Below are 21,427 nucleotides of genomic sequence, written 5' to 3' on the forward strand. Positions count from 1 at the left end.
GAGTAGAGCAGCAGCAGTTATTACCTGAGGACATATTAAACAGCTTATAATCATTAAAACTGTTGACCTTTAGGGCGTCCTGCAGAGACAAGACAAAGTTCAAATCATCCAACCTCGTACTCCTAACTGTGGGAATATGGTTCACTTTAAATTCTGGTGCTCACCAAAATCATAAAGGTAGATGCATTTTGAAAAATGTGTTTTTTAACAAACTTCTAGGACTCTCTTCAATTGTCATCTTTGTGGGGTATGTTGGAGCAGGGGCGGAGCCAGACACCTTTCTTAAAGGCAGTGGTTCCAAACCTTTTTTCCTTGGAGCTCCCCTTACTTGTATCTAAGAAAAGTTTAGGGATAATATGTGGTCACCATTATTAAAGTTAAAGCAAAACTGAAAGGTAGGTGATTGAGGGATGCATGAAGTTTAAAGATCAAGGAAGAGAGGAGAGAAAGTGAAAGCATTTTGGAATGAAAGGGTAAATTCTTCTGAAGACAGTTGTATCAGGATGATAAGACCTCAGAGGGAGTATGTCTTGTATATTATTCTCTTTGGGCTAGAAACGGGGAGGTCCATGAGTAGGAGCACTGTAGAAAAGTGACCCCCCCAAAATGTTGTAATGGTTGCAACAACAGTGTTGCATGTGGTGAAAATGGAGGATGTGAAGAAATCATACACAGGATGTATGAGTGCAGAAAAAGAAGGTCCTATTGCAATGGATTCCACTTTTGTAAAACAATGCCACAGTCCATCTATAATGTCATCATGATGCCTCTCACTATCCTGAGCAATAACACCTTTCTCATCCTCTGCTACGAGCATACATATAAAAAGCAGATTTGCAGCTCAAAAGAAAACATTAAATCGAAGAGGTTGATATAACCTGCAAATAGTAATATTAACCTGTATAAAGGCTTATAATCAGTGCCCTCATGAAGGGAAGTTTGGTGATTTCATACATGACAACCTAATCCAACAATGCATGAACAATTGCGGTTTTGGTAGAAATTTCTGGAGCATATTAAATTATGCTCTCTCTATAGGTCTGCTACTCTGCAGGTTTTATACATGATGAATATAATCCTCAGACTTTACTGACTCCAGATATGACGGCCCCCCGTTTGGACTCTCTACGCTCTTTCATTCAGTGTCAAAGCAAAAAGTGGCAGAGCAAATTAATCTGCATGTCTTTGTGAAGTAGGCATAGAGGAGGCTTGATGAAAACTACTCACATAGCCAGTTGGTGAACAACAGCATGCTGATTCCTAATGTAGCCTGCACAGTTCATGCCAGCACTAATCTGTCACTATAACTCTCTGACATTCTTTTCGTGTCAGAGTTCTTTCTGTGGATAATAAATCACTTTATCTGAAGGTACATGGTGAGGGAAAAGGCTAGCAAAGTTTTGTGCTTAGTGGTTATATTACATCGTTACAAAAATTACAAGTGCCATTGGCTGGCATTAGTAATAAACCCATTGCACCCATTGACAGTTTGCTGATGCCAATGCCCAAATCCCACCAGTTTGACTTGATGTGAAAAATTCATAAACATTTAGGGACATCCAGTTAAATTGAAAAGAATTGGACTTCTTTTATTACTGATGGAGGAATCAAAAGGTGGAATCATTTACCCTCATTTTTTTGTATGCACTCTTTTATTTCAAAAGTGAAAAAAAAAAAAAAAACATCACTGAGCTTGTGTTACACCTTCTGATGGAAGGCTGGGAAGGATGCTGGTCCAAAGACGGACAAAACGAAGCCTCATTTCCTGTCCAAAGGAGCTGTCATTCATCTCAGCATTGAGGTTTAGGAATGGTTGTCCAGTGCTGGTAAATTCAGGCCAGATCACAGGCACCTTCAAGTTTCCACTGTTAGGGTCCCTGTTAAAAAAATACAACAAATTGTTGAAGAAATTACTAAGACTTGACTCCATACAATAAGACTCAGTTGACTCAGATGGCTTACGCTGATGAAAGTTTATGCATCAGATGAATACTCATGAGGAGACATGATTCAACATCACACTTCTGTACTCGTGTCTTGCTCAATCACATCTGCCGAACTTCTCAAAAGGCATCGCATATATCCTAAAAGACATTATCATTATCAGGGTCGTGTCACATTGACCCACCTAAACTAATCTGTGACGTCAATTACACTGGAGCAGACAAGAAGTCTACCAAACATCCTTACAGATATCAGGAAGAACAGTTGACACTCTCTAAGCTGTCCTTGGTGTTCTAATAACAACTGAACTCTGTCAGGTCTGACTGACATTAGAGAACAGTGAATAAACCTAATGACATCTTTACATTATAATCTAAATAACTACAGAAATTCTACCACACAAGTGTTGTTAAATTTGTGGATAAATAATGCTAATACATATTGTTACACCTGCATGCAGAGTCTGTTTTACCCAGTTCTTGCAAAGTTAGTCCAGTAGGCGATCATATAGCCAGACAAGTCTCTGTGCCTGTCCCCATAAGCCTTAGGTGTGGTGAAGGGTTTGCCAAACACATACTGCAGGTCATCAGCGTGGTCAGATCCCACCCAGTCATTGTAGGGTTTGCCTGGTCCGGCTAACAAACTGGGCTCAGACAGCATGTAGGAGAATGTACGGCCGGACCTGGGAGATAAAGAATTTATGAAAGGTTTGTTTTCACAGCCTGGACAGAATGTGTTTTGTCTGATACTGTCCAACATTGTGTTTGTCAACAATTCAAACTTTAACCTCCAAGGGCATAAAAGAAAACCGTTATGGCCACATAGAGTTATTTTGTGGCAACCAAGTGAATCTATTAATACATCCAAATATCCAAACCAATTGGCTTTCATCTGACTACGATGAAACCTCTAAACAACTCTGGGGCTTCTGGCCTAGCTAGAGAACAGAGTTAAAGGACTTCCAACCAAGATTTCCATTTTTGGTTTACAGTCAGATTGCAACTTTAGAACCATCAACCATCTGTTGGGAAATAACCGACTCCACCAGTGAGCTTCAGCTGCCCCAAAGAGGAGGTTTGTAATATTTTATCACCAGCTCAGGGACAATGTTGTTGTATAGCCAGAGGACGGCTGTTGAGGAGGGCGAAGATAATCATAAAAATACATTTCCGTTCTGGTAATGTTTTTTTTATTTTTATTTAAAGTGAATTACAGCCTGCTTTAAATTGCCTTAAAGTACGCCACAAATTTGCAACCAAAAATGTAATTCTAGGTGTTGAGCAGGCTCTGTGTGTCTTTCCCTTTTCGGGACAATAAATGGCCCCTATTAAAGTGTTCAAGAATCCATTACAATAAAGTTTGTAGTTGTTTTGTGCACTCTGCATGTAAGGCTACCAAAGTCTTAATTGCAATTTTCTATCACACAAACTTTAAGAAAATGTAAACTGAAGCATTTTACATGTTTAAAGAACGAGAGATCCATGACTGTGTACAGACTGAAGGCTGTTTCTGAATGATGAGAGCCGTCTTGGTCCATTGCTCTTCAAGAATGTACGTTTCTTAATTCTGTAATCTCACTTTGTAAGGTTAACCTCTTAAGGCAAAACAAACATAATGCGGGAACTAAAATACAATTTCAAAGAAAAAGAAAGAAGCAGTTCAGTCTCACTTGGCGTTATCAGCATGCAGGTAGATTGCAATCTGTGCAGGAACCAGGAACACGTAATCAGTCCCAATGTCCACAGCGGTCCTCTTGATGGTGTCCCGGCTGGGTGATGATTCCCAGTCGGATGCATATTCAGTGAAGGCAACTTCCAAACCTCCTTTTCCAAACTCTTTAGTGTAAGCAGCGAGGAGCCTCTTTAAATCTTCTCTGCAGTTCAAAAAAAAAAACTATTACATATGACTTCTTTGCTTTTGCTTTCAAAGTTGTAGGGGCCCACAAATCAAAACCACATCTCTCTGATGGTGAATCAGCCTTACACAGAAGTGTCTTCATTCTTGTTACCAATGGAAGGAATATCCTGTGAGGTGAAGAGATGTCCGTCCATGTTATTCACCCCTACAAGGTAGTCGATGTCAGCAGTGTTGTGGAACAAGTTGGCGGGATCATCGGGAAGGAAGTCACCATCAACAACAGGAGACAGAAGCAGGTTCATCACACCGGGATCTGTGATAAATGAACACAAGCAGGGTGTTACTTTATGTCATGGACCGTTTTAGATTGTATTCTTGGTTTTTTACAAATTACACATCTTTGAGCTCTTTTTATATTTTATTTACTTTTTGTATGCCAATGTAGTTAAAAAGCACAACATCATTAGCAAACTCTCATTGCCATGTATAGATTTTATAAGAAAGTTGAGTGTTGAATGTTTTTTCGCCTATGACAGAAAACTATGCTCACTATCTGGGGTGCCTTGTACGATGCGGGGAGCAGCCATGGTGAGAGTCTTAGCATCAGTGGATTTCAGACAGGCGGCCATCCTGTCATCAGTGGGGCAGCCAACGTTCTCAGCAACCTGAGTCCATCATAATAAATCAGTATTTAAAGCTGGTCATTAAAAAAGACTGATATTCATACTAATGCCTCTTTATGAACCACAAAAGCATTCAAGACCATCAGTGACAAGAAAGATTATTTCTATTTAGTAATTTGATATGCCTGTCAGCCCTGGCGCGGGGTAGGTGTCAGACAAAGTGAGTTCCAATGCTGCCAAATACACTTATACTTCCAAAGATTCCCCTTGAGTTGCACGTTAGACATTAAAAATAAAGACTGATGGAAATCACGATAACTGCACAAAGAAGGCATAAGAAAAGTGTGTTACTTTTTTTCCATCTGGCTTTAGAGCCAACTATAATGTAGCTGCTATCTTGTAACTTGTATAATGAAATCATTACATTATCACTTTACTGCTCAATAGCTCACAGAATCTATCTATGACAAATAGTCAACTCCTTTGGATGTTTCCATGTTTTAGATTAACACCGTATAACATAGATTGTATGTGGCTTCTTTAAACTGATCAATAGTAAAATAATCTGAACACGAAAACTTACACAGGTTGGGAATACAATTATATTTGGTATCAATAGAGCTCTGAAAGTTTAGATAATGGCCTTAACTCTTTCATAATTTCACACAGTTGGTTTTATAATTTGATTCAAAAAGACAATGCAGCGTATCCTAGACATTTAAAATTAGGACTTCTTTCTTAGAGATTAAGGTCCAATACACGATGACATACCTCTACTGCAATCTTGTGTGGGTTCTTGTTGATAGCCCACGGGCAGAAAGCAACACCGCTCTGGGAGATGGCTCTCTTGACCAGCCCTTTGTTGTGGGGGGACAGACTCTGTGTAGGGATACATTCATGGAATAAGATATTAGAGCTTTTAGTTGTGATTTCTGGAATATTTACCTGGCTTAGATGTTTTTTTAAAGATATAAAAGTGACACTTTTCAGGTATTCAATTTTCCATTTAGATCAAAAATAAAGAAGTGAGTATTGTGCGTGTATGTCGTGATGCTCTGTGTTGTTATTAAAGTCTCTCTGTCATGTGTGTGAACATATGGTGTAATAAGCGGTGTTGCTGTGTTTGTACTCAGGCCTCTGACCTGGAAGCTGACACTAGCTCCACCTGCAGACTCTCCAAAGAGGGTGATGTTTTCAGGGTCTCCACCAAAGGAACGGATGTTCTTGTGCACCCAGGTGATGGCAGCATGCTGGTCCCACAAACCCAAGTTTCCTGTGATGGTAACAAAAGTTAATTCCAGAGCTCATTATCCTAAAAGTCCCATGAATTGTCCTTACCAGGTAAAGCAGAGTCCCCCGTGCTGAGGAAGCCCAAAGTTCCCACACGGTATCCCACAGACACCACAATAACATCGCCTCTGTCTGCAATCTCCTGACCGCTGTACAGGTAGTTATTTAGGAAATTTGCCCCCATTGAACCGCCAACCATGAAGCCTCCTCCATAAAACCAGATCATGACTGGAAGGTTTGACGACACTGTGGTGAAAAAGAAAAGATAAGAAGAAAATCTACAGTATCAAAGATTCTATTATTCATGTACAAACAAGAAAAATCTACCCTGACTGCCATGAGGAACCCAGATGTTGAGGTAGAGGCAGTCCTCGCTACCAAAACTGGAAGTCTGGAGCATGCTCATCTGCAGACATCTCTGAGCAAACTTTGTAGCCTTCAGTATACCTGGGAATCAAAACAATATTGACCATTTCTTCTCATTTAAAAAAAAAAAGAAGTAATTTCAGTGTTTCACTTCAAGGCAATATATACTCACCACTCCAGCCAGGATGAGGTTTGGGTTTCTCGAGGGTTTCAGGCTGGGCAGCAAAGGGGATTCCTTTGAAAACATCCACTGAGCGGAACAGACCGAGGGGGATGTTTCGTCCCTGAACACTGCCCCCTTCTGTTTGTACCACACCAAGCTGGGGTCATACAATGACAGAATAAAACAGTGATATGTACTGTAACAAAAATAGTGATTAATACAACAAATAGTGACATTGTAGCCAGTGTAGTTCCACTTAAAAAGGTGTCCTATTGAATATACTATGTATTTAAAGTATAATTATTGCTTAATGGTGGTCTTAACACTCTGTTTTTAACTTTAGCTTTTTGAGTCGCTCTTTCTGTAATTGGTGCTTTATAAATAAACTTGCCTTGGTTGAAATATAACGTTTACAGAAATATTTCTTAACAATTGTGCAAGTTGTCTTTTGTGCAAAACATCTGTGCCGATGTGTGTTTGAGTAATGTCATGATAAATCTAAGTGAAGGATGATCTTTTTTTAAATACAGTATATATCCCAAAAGAGATGGTTCACTACCACAAAATGACTCAAAGAACAAAAGAACAAAAGAATTGAGGAAATAGGAAATGACAGAATTGTTACTCCATGCTAAGCAAGTGCTTAGTTCACACATCTGCAAATTCTTGTAAGATAAAATTCCTGCAAACTTACAGTGGCTGCTGAAGCCGCCCCCAGAGACAAGACAACAGCAAACAGAATCTTAAGCTTGTCCATGGCTGCTGCCCAGAGCAAGCCACTGTCTCTCCAGGTGCTTATATACACCAGAGTCCAGTAACCCTAGTGACTAAACCAACACTTTGAGCGAATAGTTGTTAAATATAGCTGTTCACCTGTGTTATATAACCTTTACTCCCGTACAGTTGCCCTGTGTTTTAACTGACCATGACCTCCAAACCTCCAATGGGAAACGACCTGGTGTAAACAGTGACAACTGGCTTGGGAGGTTTATATTCACACATTTTCTTGTCATAAATGTTAACTTGACTTAGAGGATAAAGTCTGCATCTCCCAGTGACTCACACAGAAAGTTTCTATGTGCCAAAAGCTAAATCAGAGTTCATGAAAAAAGAAGGGTGACAAATTAAAGGTGCAAAGGCCGTAGGATGTGATTCACATTATGCTTATACACATCGGACAAGTCGGTGACACCTCATGCCCGATGCAATGGGGGCATTTTTGTCCTGGAAGAGAACGCTCTGTGACACCGTAGGATAGAGCTGATGACTCAGAAGTCCGTTGTTTTGAGTACCAGTGACCCTTTACTCAAAGGGGAAGACTCAAACCATGCCAGGGAAATGTCCCCCCGGGCATCACAGCGGCACCACATCTCCTCACTGAAGGGGTCAAGCTTTCAGGCCTCTGCTTTTCTCTTTGTGTATGTCACACATGCGCTCACACACTAGTAAACAAAGTGGTGAATGATAGCTTATGTGAACATAACACTTTTTAAAATCTCTCTGTAGAGTCAGTGTGTTTAGTATCTGTACCACTGACCTCTGTATTTGTCTTCATAATGAGGGAGGAAACTCTGTATTTAACCCGTTTGTTGTATAGCTTTCTCTATTATTCCCAGCAGGAAGAGCTGCTCTTCTGTTTTTTTTTTCTTAAATGAGATTATCAGCATTATTATAGATCCAAAGGAGTGTTATTGGATCTTGTTGTATTTTCTTAACTTCATGGTTCAGATTTAGTTTGCTGTTTTATTTTGTCTTGTTCTTCCCTTGTGTATTTTTCTGTTTGTATTCCTGGCTAAGTTTTTAGTGTTTCCTGTTTTATTTGGAAGTTTTTGCCCATGTGTATCATGTGTAGTGTTACTTCCTGCCTTTGTGTGTTTCACCTGTTTGATTACCCTGCATATTGCTTCCCCTCTCTGTCATTACATCTCACCTGTCAGTGCTGTCGTTATGGATTTTGCACTTTTTACCCTTTTCGGGTTTTTTTTTTTACTTTTATTGGACTTTTAGAATGTGTTTCTAGTAAGCATTTTTTTGTCAATCATTTATCATTTTTATTGCTTGTAAACCGCTTTTTTAATCTTCTGATTACTCAAAGCGCTTTTACATCGCATGACACACCTACCCATTCAAACCCATTAAAACACTGATGGTAGAGGTTGCTATGTAAAGTGACCATCAGATGTAACTAATCCCATTCATACACATTCATACGCTGCCGAAGAAGCAGGGGGAGCAACTTTGGGTTAAGTGTCATACCCAAGGACACATCAGACATGTAGCTGCAGGAGCTGGGGATCGAACCCCCAACCTTCTGGTTGAGAGAAGACCGACTCTACCAACTAAGACTCAGCTGCCCCTCGTGGACCATGTACCTTTTTTTAATCCCTCATTGTGACAATAAAACCAAAAGCATGTTTCTTAAAACCAAACTGATATTTCCAAATATACATGGCACTAAAGAACAAAATGTTAAAGTCGCTGTTGTTACCATTTAGTTGAAGAGTGTTTTTTTTTTTTCAGATTGGAAATAGAAACTGTGATGATGCTACAGGTAAATAGAATTAAAAAAGTCACACACCAAAAAATCAGATGTCAATACTGCAGCCTTTAAAAAAGTGGAGTCCTTGTGATGTCAGTACTGAAGCGCATGCTGCTGTTGACTCACAGAAACAGGTGCAGTTATTCACAGAATACTAACAAGCATACAGTCAGAGATGAAGTATAACCACAGAGATTACATGTGTTGTAAGTTAGAATTGTGTTCATGCTGGGTGTATGAAAAGGTTATCTGTACCTAAGGTCTGCACAGAATTAGGTAAGACGGCCTTCAGGTATTCCGCCCCCTCTTCTTGGAACACACTACAGGCTGACTTGCGTCTGAGTGATCTGGTCACTCTAGTGGAATTTATAGGGATGCTGAAAGGGCACCAATTTAAATCAATTGGGAGTTGTCTATGTTAATAGCCCCGAATTGGACACCTGACTTGACTTTTAATGTGTTTGTATGATGTTTTTGTGTGTATTGGCCATGCATCTACTTTGTGTTTCTGATGTCTGTTACTTCCATGTTTTTATTATTTTATTTGCCACTGATGTACCCAGGTCTCTCTTGACAAAGAGATTCCAAAATCTCAATGAGACTACCTGGTAAAATAAAGGTAAAATGAAATACAAGGCTTCCCTGCCATAGCAAAGCCACACAAACACTTTTCTGCTGACAGGTTCGCTGTAGGAAAATAGAAAAAAAAATAGTGCAGACTTTGAAAGGAGAGCAGAAAACACTAGCTATTTAGTATCCAAACAGAGATGCCAATGTATTCCGCAACTTTGGAGTTTAAAAAATGGATCATCATGATGGATGAAAAGTAGTATTTGTTGACATGTATTAGTTGATAGTTTTTGCAATAATTAAAAAATGTCTGAGGTCATTGTTAGAACGAATTTTCCTGAATTCATACATTTTGTTAACTTTGTGAAAGAACCATTTAAATCTGTCTACCATCTAAGAGTAACTATTCTCTTAGGTTGAAGCTGTAACCATATCTATGGAAAACATCTCATAGCAGCAGAGTTATATTTGGAGCCAACTGTCTGTTGTAAGCAAAGGTTTGCTAAGAATGAAATGTATATGTCGGACATTTACGAGTCAAGCTGATGTCTTCTTTCTAACCTTATAGGGATGTACCAAAGTAGCCAAGAATTTGTAGGATGTACCTTCTAGCAGAATATAAGCAAGTCTGTTAACATTACGATTAAACGGTAAAATAATCCACAGTCTGTTCGCCATTTCATCATTGAATTTATACAGCAGAAACAACCCCCACCTAACAGTCATGAAATTCTTGTTAAAATGTCTGATGTCATGTAACTCTTGTTGTTATGTTACTGATTTTGTTCAATCATCAGTCATTTGGACACTGAACCCTGCAACATTTGCATCATTCCAACCACATTCTCTTTGTTCTGGGTTCAATAACAACAATTGACAAAAGTTTGTTTGGCATACAAATATATATGTATAAGTTTCAGTAGAGACCACAAGCATTTGAAATATCCTTCAGTGACTTTTGAAATCTTCGGGGGAATTAGGGACTATGGGATTATAAGGAAAAGTGATCAGCCAGTTGGCTGGCAAACAATTTATTTAGCTTGAGGTAGTACGTCTGTTAATAAGGGATCGAGTGAAACTAAGGTATTTTTTATTAGACTTATTAGACAAAAAAAAACCTGTTCAAGCCATCCAAAAGCTTTTCAATAGCCAGTAAACAAAAAGGAGCTCATGTTATGATCTTTACTGAAAATCTAACCCTTTGCACCTCTTTCTCAGGAACCCTGATTGTGATTCATTCCTTTCTGGATCAAAGTGAGGAAACGCTGAGTCACACTTGTTGCATGAACATCTTACTCAATGTTTATACAGCTCAGCTTTCATGACCTCTTTGAGGGAAGCGCTGCGGCCACATGCATCTATATCTTCTGAAGATTTAACTAAACACTGCCTTTTTGAGTCGATACATACCGAAAGTGGAGATTGGTATTTCTTCCCTTTGTAAATGAAGGAGCTGACTTTTGCTCAAACTCATCCAGCTTGTTGTTGATTGAGAATGTACGGCACTTATTTTCTACCTTTAGATTTTTCACACCTTCCTTACAAGTTGAACAATAATGACTACTTCAGCTCTGCTTCCAGCAACAAAATTCCCAGGAAAATTTCCCATATTCATATTTTAAACAATTAGCACTTCCTCCCATAAACTCTCTCAATTTTTGCTTGATCTTAACCTGTTTGATCTTCTCACTGCTCACTGTGTGGTCTGATGATTACACAAAGGTCTGTCATAATGTGTTATTATGTTAATAATAATTAACTGAATGTTTAAGAGCCAGTTGCAATATTCAACAAAAAAAAAATCTATGCATCATCACCATTGCAGGATCTTGGAGAAGCATCATCTTTTTGAGCTTTGAGCTTTTGAGAACTTTATTAACTTTGGCTCAGAGGAGTCCATTAAATCTACAAGATCTATCTTTGACAAGAGGTTGTTTTGTACCCTTCCACTGTCAGCTTTCTGTGTGAAAGCAACAACTCACTGAACGCTCTGCCAGACGATATGAGGAACTGTAATTCTATTGGCAGCTTAAAAAACAAACGGCAAATCTGCTGAAAGGCGCTCAAAAATGTGTGTGTGTGTGTGTGTGTGTGTGTGTGTGTGTGTGTGTGTGTGTGTGTGTGTGTGTGTGTGTGTGTGTCTGTGTGTGTGTGTGTGTGTGTGTGTGTGTGTGTGTGTGTGTGTGTGTGTGTGTGTGTCTGTGTGTGTCTGTGTGTGTGTGTGTGTGTGTGTGTGTGTGTGTGTGTGTGTGTGATGTGCTCTGGGATACTCTGCTGTTTGTTACATTTTCTTTTTTTATTGATGTTTTAATTTTGTCGGGGGACTCCAGATGTAAACTAGCTCTAAGCTAACTCTGGTACAATGGTACAATGGTACAATGCATCAAATGGCAACATGTGTTTAATATTAGACATGGTCCCTTTAGAAATACAAATAAATAAATACAAATAAATAACCTCTATCTAGGATGGACTGCAGCGGAGCCACATCTAGTTTTTTTTAAATGTTAAGGGGGAAGCATGAGGCACGATTTTATTAAATAAATCTATGATTGAATATGATTGACAATATTTGTCTTTAGATGGTTTAAGAGAAGATGAGATGTAATACTGCACATGTCAAGATCATTATAGAAACCTTTAATCTTTTTTCTCAGTAGTATAATTGGAATAGTCATTGTATTGAACTTTGACCAGAAGTCAAAGGAAAATCATCTGTTTAACTATGTTTTGATTTATTTTGTACTGTATTGATTTGAATTTTAAAACAGAAACAGCACCCCCTGCTGATCATTTATGAGAATATTCACCTCTTTTGTCAGAAAACTTTACACATACTGGTATTTAGAGATACTTAATTTACTTTTTGTCAATAATTCTGTTTAACTTAAAACTCCCAAATATGTTATCTGTTATTTAATTTATTGAGCTCATTTTATGATGAAATGTTCAGTTCATGAAAAATAAGCTGTGTCTCTCTTTCAGTTGGTTTCTCTGTTAGGAGGACTTCCTCTGTTGAGTTTGGCTGGCTGGTAGTGGGTGGGGCTTATGAATTAACACAGTGGCCCAGGTGTGTAAAGTGTGTGAGGTAACAGCATCCTGGGGATCTCCATGCTGAGCCATTGTGAATCACCTCTTGTGACCCGACATCTAAGCAACAATGAATACGTACATCCATAATCTCCCGTTTTTGTTCCTTTTTTGTTTTGACCAACCTGCACAACCACACAACTGGAGAAAGAGGCCGTGTGCTTGTGGGAGAGCTGCCACCTGAGCTCGCCGCCGATTGCTGACTGAACAAAAACCCATACCCAACACTGCCAACAAGCCTTTGTTTTGTATGCATTTTTATGTTTAAGAATGAACATCCCCTAGACGCCATCCAATCCCATAACATCTCAAATTGAGATTGTCAGTGGACTGGAGCAGTCAGAAAACTATTGAATGGCTGCACAGTTTGCATTGCCAAAAGAAGGAAAAGCAAAATTAATACAAAATAAACTAAAAGGAAAACATGCAGCTTAATGAAACCAGGGAACTATCTTTGCCTTGTGATCCATTTATTTCTTCAGGAGATATTACTGATGAATTGCTTAAGGTGTCTTGATGTGCAGGTGATTGCACTGATTATTTATTCTGAGATGAGAGGAGGGTTGGGAAGGATGCTGGCCCAGAATTTAACATAACTGATTCTCAACTGCTGTCTCACATAGCCCTCGTCCATATCAGAATTGATCTCCAGGTAATGATGATTGATGGTAAACTCAGGCCAGTTAGTGGGCACGTTCTCTCCTTTGGTGGGGTCCCTGTAACCAGAGAAAGGGAACTGAACTCAGGCACATGTGGTTTTTTATCTCAGTATGTGGTTAAGTTTTTCATTCATTTATTATCACTGTTATTATTTTAATTTTGTGATGCTCATATGGTGTGTCTGCAGAAGTATACCCCGTTTTAGCAAAGTTGGTCCAGTAGTTGATCATGTAGCTGGAGATGTTGCGGTGGCTTGACCAGTAACCAAGGGGTGTGGTGAAAGGTTTTCCAAACACGTACTGCACATCATCAGTGTGGTCGGCTCCCATCCAAGACTGTCTAAAGGGGCCGACATTGGGCTGAGAGAACAGGTAGGAGTAAGTACGGCCGGTTCTTTGGTCGGACATGGAAGAGAAAGGGATGTAACAATGAATACACCAAGGAGCGTGACAAATAACAGAAGTCTTACTGGTAGAAATTTCTTCAGCAAGATCTTATTCTCACGTGGCGTTGGCAGCATGAAGGTAGAGGGCAGCCTGAGTAGGAACCAGGAAGATGAAGTCTGTTCCAACATCCACAACAGTTTTCTTGATTGTCTCCTGAGTAGCATTTGGTTCCCAGTTTGAGGTATATGTGGAGTAAGCATTGTCTAGAGCTTCAGGGCCACTATCCTTAACGTATGAAGCCAATAGCCTCTTCAAATCCTCGCTGCAATCAGGAAGAAAAGGTTTCAAATTTACGTCTGACAAGAAACTTTTTTGTTGCCCTGTAAAATATGTTAATACAACCACAGAAAAAATTACATTTTACTGTTTCACACTTCAACCAAATGTTTTGAACTCACACAGGTGTGTCCACCACGGCGAGGTTGATTGAAGGAACATCCAAATAAGTGAAGAAGAATCCGTCCATGTCATTGACTCCAGCGATGTAGTCGATCTCAGCAGCATTGTGGAACAGCTTATGAGGCTCATCAGGCAGGAAGTCGCCGTCGACCACAGGAGATAGGAGCAGGTTGAACATAATGGGGTCTGATGGAAGAGTGCAACATCAGATGCTTGCTACCTACAGTGTTTACATCTGACTTTCTAATCTGTCATTTGCTGTAGGACTTCTAAATTAACTGTTTCTAGTTTGAATAAAATCTATAGTGCCATTAAAAACTTACTGAAAATAGTTCAGTGGTTGAAATTTAAAATGATGTAGGTGGTCAGTGAAACACTAGAAGATGGAGTCTTCATTGTGAGTTAAAGTCATAAGTCGCAGGCTTTAGTCTTTGCAATTCTGTAAGTGCACCTTAATGAACTCCACCTTCATCACACATTTGTGATGAAAGTGATTTCCTTCTGATCTATCCCACATTACATTACATCACATCCAAAATAGCGTCCCAATATGTGACTTGACGTTGCCATGGCATTGCGGACGCATGAGAGGCAGTATGTGTAAATGATAAATGGATTGCTAAAAAGATTGCTTGTACAGCGCTTTTCTAGTCTTCTGACTTTCAAAGCACTTTTAACACCATAGTGTCATGATTTGGTTTTGTATTTTGTGAGTTTCCCGTTTTTTCCTAGTGTTGCTTGTTTCCCTTGTGGGTTAATGTTTCCTTGTGTTGATAGCTACCTAGGTTTCTGTATATTACTGTCTTTCATTTGTACTTTCCTTTTTGTACTGTATGTTATTTAGTTATTTAATCTGTCTTTTACTTGATTTACATTGTGATATTGTTTTTTTTTTTACCTGGCTGTATATGCGCATTACTCTTCTTGAATAAAGCTAAACAAAAAAAAGAAAAACGGGTGAATGCAGCCGGTTGGGGTAACGTAAATGACGTCACTTCCATACTGAATGAATCAGACAAAGTAGGAACAAATATCTGCCTACTGTGCACGCCTACTGAATAGTAGTATACAGCACGGATAGTAGGTACTGCCTACTGTCTACTGACAGATTGAGTAGGTACTTGGCAATTCGGATACAGCCTCTGTGTTTCTTCCCTTCTGTGTCAGTTCATTGTCATATGTTGGTCCTTGTCAGATGTAAGTTTTGCTCGCGCTCCTGTGATTCCTTGTGGCTCCCTTTGTTACCTCTTGTTTTTTGTTGAGTAGTAAGTCTTGTTTTTGGCTTTTTGTTTATAAAAAAAATAAATATTTTTAGTTCTTCTGCACTTGGGTCCGACACACAGGTCACACCTACCCATTTACATCCATCCACACACTGATGGCAGAGGCTACTACATAAAGTGTCTGAGTATTAACTCATTTGTCTTGCCCAAGGACAAATCAACATATGGCTGCAGGAGCTGGGGTTTGAACCCCCGAATTTTGGACTTAAAGACAACTGACTCTACCACAAAGACTCAGAAATGCGAACATATACACTGCACAGCTTCTCTTGCTGGCCCCGTACTCTACTTTTCCTGTAGACTTGTTTGTATGAATTTCAGTTCTTACCATCAGGTGAACTGACCATGCTGATATTGCCAGCCATAGTAAGATTCACAGGATCAGTCATCTTCAAACATTCAGCCATAGAATCATTGGTGGGGCAGTTGACCTTCAGGGCAATCTGAAAAGGAAGTTCAAATGACCTTTAATTGTTTATCAGCTCTGAAATAGTATGTACATTTAAAAAAATATTCAAAGGTTTGTTAAAGAAATAAAAGAAGTCAGGGAGGCTATTATGTACCTCCTCAGCATATCTGCGGGGGTTTTTGTTGAAAGCCCAGGGGCAGGTAGCAACCCCGCTCTGGGAGATGGCTCTCCTGATCATTCCTTTGTTGTGTGGAGTGAGAATCTGCAGACAGACACAAAACACAAGAGGTATTTTATTTTAACAACATTAAGTTATTAGTCACTGTAAATGCTGATGGAGTGTTCAGCATCTCTGGGACTTTTAAATGTGTATCACTTTGCTACAGGTGTTCTAAATACCAGAAATTAACTTTTAAATAACAGCAAGTGGTCATCAATTTACTTACAGTAGGGCCACCAAGGCAACTGTGCACAAATTCTTATAACGCTGGTTACATGAAAAATGGAACAACAGATGAATGTTTATTATACAAAGTGTCTGGTTAGGGGTAATATGTAGACTTAAAAACTAGTTATGTTAGCCGATAAAATGTTGTGTTGTTATGGCATTTACCAGAAAAATATAGATATTCAATATAGATATCCAATTATTAAACTGCTTTATTTTTTTTATTTTTTTTTTATTTTTTATTGAATAAAATTAATTTAGCAAAATTGTGAAGACTATTTCATCAATCATTGCTGGAAATCCAGAAAAAAGAATTTCTCACCTGGAAGTTGACACTAGCTCCCCCTGCAGACTCTCCAAAGATGGTGATGTTGTCGGGGTCTCCTCCAAAAGATCGGATGTTCCTGTGCACCCAGGCAATAGCAGCCTGCTGGTCCCAGAGACCAAAGTTTCCTGAAGGGGAATGATAAATTGTGAATGGTAAATGGACTTGAGCTTATGTAGCACTTTTCTAGTCTTCCGACTACTCAAAGCGCTTTTACATTGCATGTCACACCCACCCATTCACACCCTTTCACACACTGATGGTAGTGATCGCTATGTAGTATCATCCATCAGAAGTAACTGATCCCATTCATACACTGCCACCAAAGCAATTCGGGGTTAAGAGTCTTGCCCAAGGACACATCATACATGTTGCCCAGCTGGGGATCGAACCCTCGACCTTCCGGTTGAGAGGCGACGACTCTACCAACTGAATCACAGCACCAATGACTGATCGCAATGAAAAATTGCAGGGAAGTCCACTTCTTCAGGCTCTTTTTTTAAAAAGGGTGAAACAAAATAAACATACCAGGCAAATCAGAATCCCCAGTGCTCAGGAAGCCCAGAGTTCCCACACGGTATCCCAGTGTCACCACAATGACATTGCCTCTGTCTGCCATCTCCTGCCCATCGTACACATAGTCATGGAAGAAATTAGCACTCATGGAGCCTCCAACCAAGAAGCCTCCTCCGTAGATCCAAACCATGACGGCCATACCTGTGGACACTGAAGACCAACAGTGATTGGAGCTGGTTGAAGTCAATATATAATAATACTGAGACTTTGTGGGCCTCTTGTTGTCTTTACCTGAGCTGCCATGAGGAACCCAGATGTTGAGGTAGAGACAGTCCTCACTGCCTCTTGTGTGAGTCATGATACGGTTCACCTGAAGGCATCTGTCTCTGAACTCAGTGGCATTTAGAACACCTGCCAATAGACACAAAAGGTTTAAAATCAGGGCTGTGTATTCACAAGAACCTTAGTATAGGGCATACAATACAATATATTGGAATATGTTATTTCAAGGTAGGTTCAACATTTTCACTGACTTGCTGATACTTTGGAGTAGGAGAGTAAAATAATGGAAGATAGAATACAATGTTGCTATCAGTCATTCAAGGGTTTAAACAGATGTTCTCCCTTCCAACATGTTTATATGGCTGCTTGGTCAGTGGCCCTATGCTCCAAAATATGAAAGGGTCGACAATTCGTCATGTGAAGGGCTCTCAGGAAGAACGTAACAATTTTTAAAATTGCTGTAATGTGTGCTCTGGTCTTTGTTAGGACTCGTGCCGCTTCGTTCTGAATTAGTTCAAACACATTTACTGTATTCTTTGGTAGACCAGAAAGAAGAGCATTACAGTAGTCTAGCCTGCTAGTAATAAAAGTGTGCATTAGTCTCTCTGTTTGGCTCAGAGAGAGAAACGTCCTCACTTTTTAAATGTTTTTTAAATGATAAAATGCTGTTTTTGTGATGGAGCATACATGTGGCTATAATTAAAATCAGAATCAAATAAAATACCTAGATTTCTTGCTGCTTTGCTTGGGTTAAGTGCAAGTGCATTAAGTGTAGAGGCCAGTTTCTTTGAACCAATGGTGAGTACTTCTGTTTTGTCCTGGACTAGCTGTAAAAAGTTGTGAGACATCCAAGCTCTAATATTTAAAATATAGTTAAAGAGTGAGTCAATTGGCCCAGTGTTATCAGGAGACGCGGCCACATAGAGCTGAGTGTAATCAGCATAGCTGTGGAAAGAGACGCCATGCCTCCTGGTGACCCTGCCTAAGGGTAACATATACAAATTAAAAAGAAATGGTCCTAAAATTGATCCTTGCGGTACCCCACAATGTTTGAAGAACTGGTCATTGATGGTTACTAAAAACTTTCTGTCACTAAGATGAGGAAAACCAGATTAAAACATTTCCAGACAGGCCAACATGCTCGTTTAATATATCTAAAATAATTTGGTGATCAACAGAATCAAAAGCAGAACTGAGGTCAAGTAACACCAGAACCATAGGTTTGTTGTTGTCGAGGTCTGCTCATTTGTCATTCACTTTCAGCAGGGCTGTCTCGGTGTTGTGATGTGTTCTAAAACCAGATTGAAACATTTCTAGTTTGTTGTTTGAGTTTCAAAAGGTACTTTACTGAATAAAAACAAGTTCCTCTAAAATTTTACTTAAAAAAGGAAGATTTGAAATTATTCTAAATTGCTGGGTGATAAAATTTTCAAGTTCCCATTCTTTAAAAGAGGTTTAACCAAAGCCATTTTAAAATCAGTGGGGAAGACACCAAGCTGCAGAGAGTAATTTACTATGGCAAGAATGTCTTCAGATGCAAATTTAAAAATAGTTTTAAAAAGGCAGGTTGGAATAGGATCATGGGGAACATGTGGAGGGTTACAGTTCTGTCACTACTTTGTTCAGTGTTAGCATCAACCATCAACCAATCAAAACAGTCATACCCACCATCACATTAAAATGGGATACAGCTACAAAATGTTTTAATTTTGTGGTTAAAATCATTCACTAATTCTTCACAGGATGATGGGCAGACATGATTATCGTAGGTTAAGACATGTATGTGTGAGAGTTGTGGCTACTTCAGGGGTGATATAACGTTTCCTAACAATGTGTTCTGTGGTATTTGGAGAGGAGTACAGTGGCTGCATTTACAAAAACGCTTTGCAAACTCCACAACACGAATGCAAAAGAGCCGCAACACGAATACAAAAAGCCGCAACACGAATGCAAAGGTGTGTGTAGGCAATGTGCAGGAGTTTGCCAACAATACCCAGTAATTGAAAACAAGAAACAACCTGATATTGGGACCTCTATTTGTATTGCCACGGTATCTAAATAGTTAATATATATATATATTTTTGTCAATATCAAAGTTTGAAATTCTTTGACAATCCTGCCCCCTATAGTCTAAAACTTTTGTACCGACTGCCATTAGCCTTTAAACAACTCAACGTGATATTAATTTATAATATTTTTTCATTGCCACTGCCCTTTTTAAATAATTAAGGGTGTTTTTTTTTGCCTTATGATCTATCCCACATTTCTTTTCTACTTCTTCTATAGATTTATGTGATGGTTTGTGTGGTAGTGCTGGCTGTAAGGCAAACTGCCCCTCTGGGATAATAAAGAAATCCTTGATCCTTGAACTTTGAAGAAAAACCCAGAGTGAGAAATGTATGCTGTCATGACACAATATGTCTTACAGCTGAAGCTGTTAACTAAGATGTATTTCCCTTTTCACACAAAAAATAAAACTTTTAATTCAAATCATTTAATTTCTATGATTGCTTTAAGGACTATGCATCTCTGTGGTGTCGATTATAGTTTTTTAGTCACTGGTCCATGAGTCTACCCACCGTCCCAGCCAGGGTGACGTTTTGGTTTCTGAAACCTTTGAGGGATGTCAGCAAAAGGAATCCCCCTGAAGACATCCATGCTTCTGTTGAGCCCAAGACCGATCTGCTCGCCGTCCACCATCCCTCCCTCAGTGTTCACCACTCCGAGCTTCAAAGGGGACAAAGACATGCACACACAAAAAATGCATTTCAGGTAAAATCATTACAATGATTGAATAGATCAGTCATGTGAACTGTTATTGAATAAATCCTTCATACAAATGTAATGTTGTAATTAGTTATAACTACGAAGGTTAGAAATATGTTGTGACACAGACTTCTGAATCAATATACATCTATTAGCATTTTATAAATAAAATATTGTCATTCTTTCAGTAAGTATTGCAGCTTAATTACAAAAATGCTGTGGATGAGGAAATTGTAGATTTATTTAAATAATGAACGCAATATTAAAGATAGTAAACAAAGACCCTTATTATCTGTGAATGTACAAACATATCTAAAAGTTTCTTGTGGGACACTTACGGAGACCGCAGAGACCGTCTTCAGAAACACAGCAACAGCTACCAATATTCCCAGCTTCATCATCGTGCCTGTGGAAACAAGTGTGATTTTTGACCGGATTTTTATAACGGAGACCCCTCCTGTAAACAGCTCCTGACTGCCCTGTTGAACTCTGCTTCCCCCGCTTTAACATAATATTGAGTCACCATGTGTCCTTAACCGAACCCAGAATAAGATCAAAGTCCGGAGAGAGGGCCTTTAGTTACTGTGGTTCTTCTCTCTGGAACAAACTCTGCTGACCTGAGGTCCATCTGTGTCTACATTTAAAGAGGTCATATTATGCCCTTTTTGGGGTTCGTATATTTAATCTATGTACCTACTAAAATATGTTCACAATAGCTAAAGTTCAAAAAAAGTGTATATTTTCATGTACTGCCGCTCCATGCACCGGCTCGCTTCTGACTCTCTCTCTAAGGTTCTGAAGTGCCCACGTTCTAGAGTCCCCACGTGTGCCAAGTCTGATCTGATTGGTTGGCCTGTCGGCTCTGCCGTAATTGGTCAGTCGCTCAGCACGGTTCTCGGAAATGTCACGCCCCTTTTACCATATTTGGAATGCAGCCACTTTGGCTCCGAGGGGAGGAAAACATTAGCACCTTAGCACTACGGTGCTACCGCAGACTACGGCATATCGTGGGCGTGCTACAGAAGTTAATGGGCATGCAACATGAGCTGCTGAGCTTGCCACAACGAGCCAATGGGCTTAGATCAGTGATATCACACTGACAAGACGTCACACTGGCAATTTTTTTTCGAGGGGGGCTAGAACCGAGCGTTACATGCAGCTAATGCTACAGCTAACAGGAGGACGTAGGAGAAGCTGCATTTCCACGGACTTTGAATTTTTGCACATAGATGTGCCTAAACATGCACAGGACACTTGGAAAACACACTAAAGAGCATATAAAACCAGAAAAAGCATAATATGACCCCTTTAAAGCATAAATCAAAACCTATCTGTTCTCCAAAGCATATGAATAGTTACTTTGTGTGGGTGTGTGTGTGTGTGTGTGTGTGTGTGTGTGTGTGTATGTGTGTGTGGTGTTCTTTTGTGGTAACTGATGTTTGCTTTGTGGT

General features: G+C 39.5%; 2 protein-coding genes across 2 annotated transcripts; both read right to left on the minus strand.

Annotated features, from left to right (window-relative positions):
* Positions 1 to 1,563: 1,563 nt before the first annotated feature.
* Positions 1,564 to 7,095, minus strand: LOC132992339 (bile salt-activated lipase-like). Its single transcript, XM_061061580.1, has 11 exons — positions 6,938 to 7,095; positions 6,253 to 6,400; positions 6,042 to 6,161; positions 5,763 to 5,960; positions 5,567 to 5,697; positions 5,196 to 5,303; positions 4,352 to 4,466; positions 3,928 to 4,114; positions 3,614 to 3,817; positions 2,417 to 2,626; positions 1,564 to 1,877 (listed from the first exon to the last, which is right to left on the minus strand). The coding sequence occupies exons 1-11, from the start codon at positions 6,998 to 7,000 to the stop codon at positions 1,685 to 1,687; spliced, it is 1,677 nt and encodes a 558-aa protein (XP_060917563.1). The 5' UTR covers positions 7,001 to 7,095; the 3' UTR covers positions 1,564 to 1,684.
* A 4,322-nt stretch (positions 7,096 to 11,417) lies between these two features.
* Positions 11,418 to 20,472, minus strand: LOC132992557 (bile salt-activated lipase-like). Its single transcript, XM_061061942.1, has 11 exons — positions 20,315 to 20,472; positions 19,790 to 19,937; positions 17,220 to 17,339; positions 16,941 to 17,138; positions 16,410 to 16,540; positions 15,794 to 15,901; positions 15,559 to 15,673; positions 13,947 to 14,133; positions 13,607 to 13,810; positions 13,298 to 13,495; positions 11,418 to 13,158 (listed from the first exon to the last, which is right to left on the minus strand). The coding sequence occupies exons 1-11, from the start codon at positions 20,375 to 20,377 to the stop codon at positions 12,984 to 12,986; spliced, it is 1,647 nt and encodes a 548-aa protein (XP_060917925.1). The 5' UTR covers positions 20,378 to 20,472; the 3' UTR covers positions 11,418 to 12,983.
* Positions 20,473 to 21,427: the final 955 nt, after the last annotated feature.

Source organism: Labrus mixtus, chromosome 17 (assembly GCF_963584025.1).
Source record: "Labrus mixtus chromosome 17, fLabMix1.1, whole genome shotgun sequence".
Taxonomy (NCBI): Eukaryota; Metazoa; Chordata; class Actinopteri; order Labriformes; family Labridae; genus Labrus; species Labrus mixtus.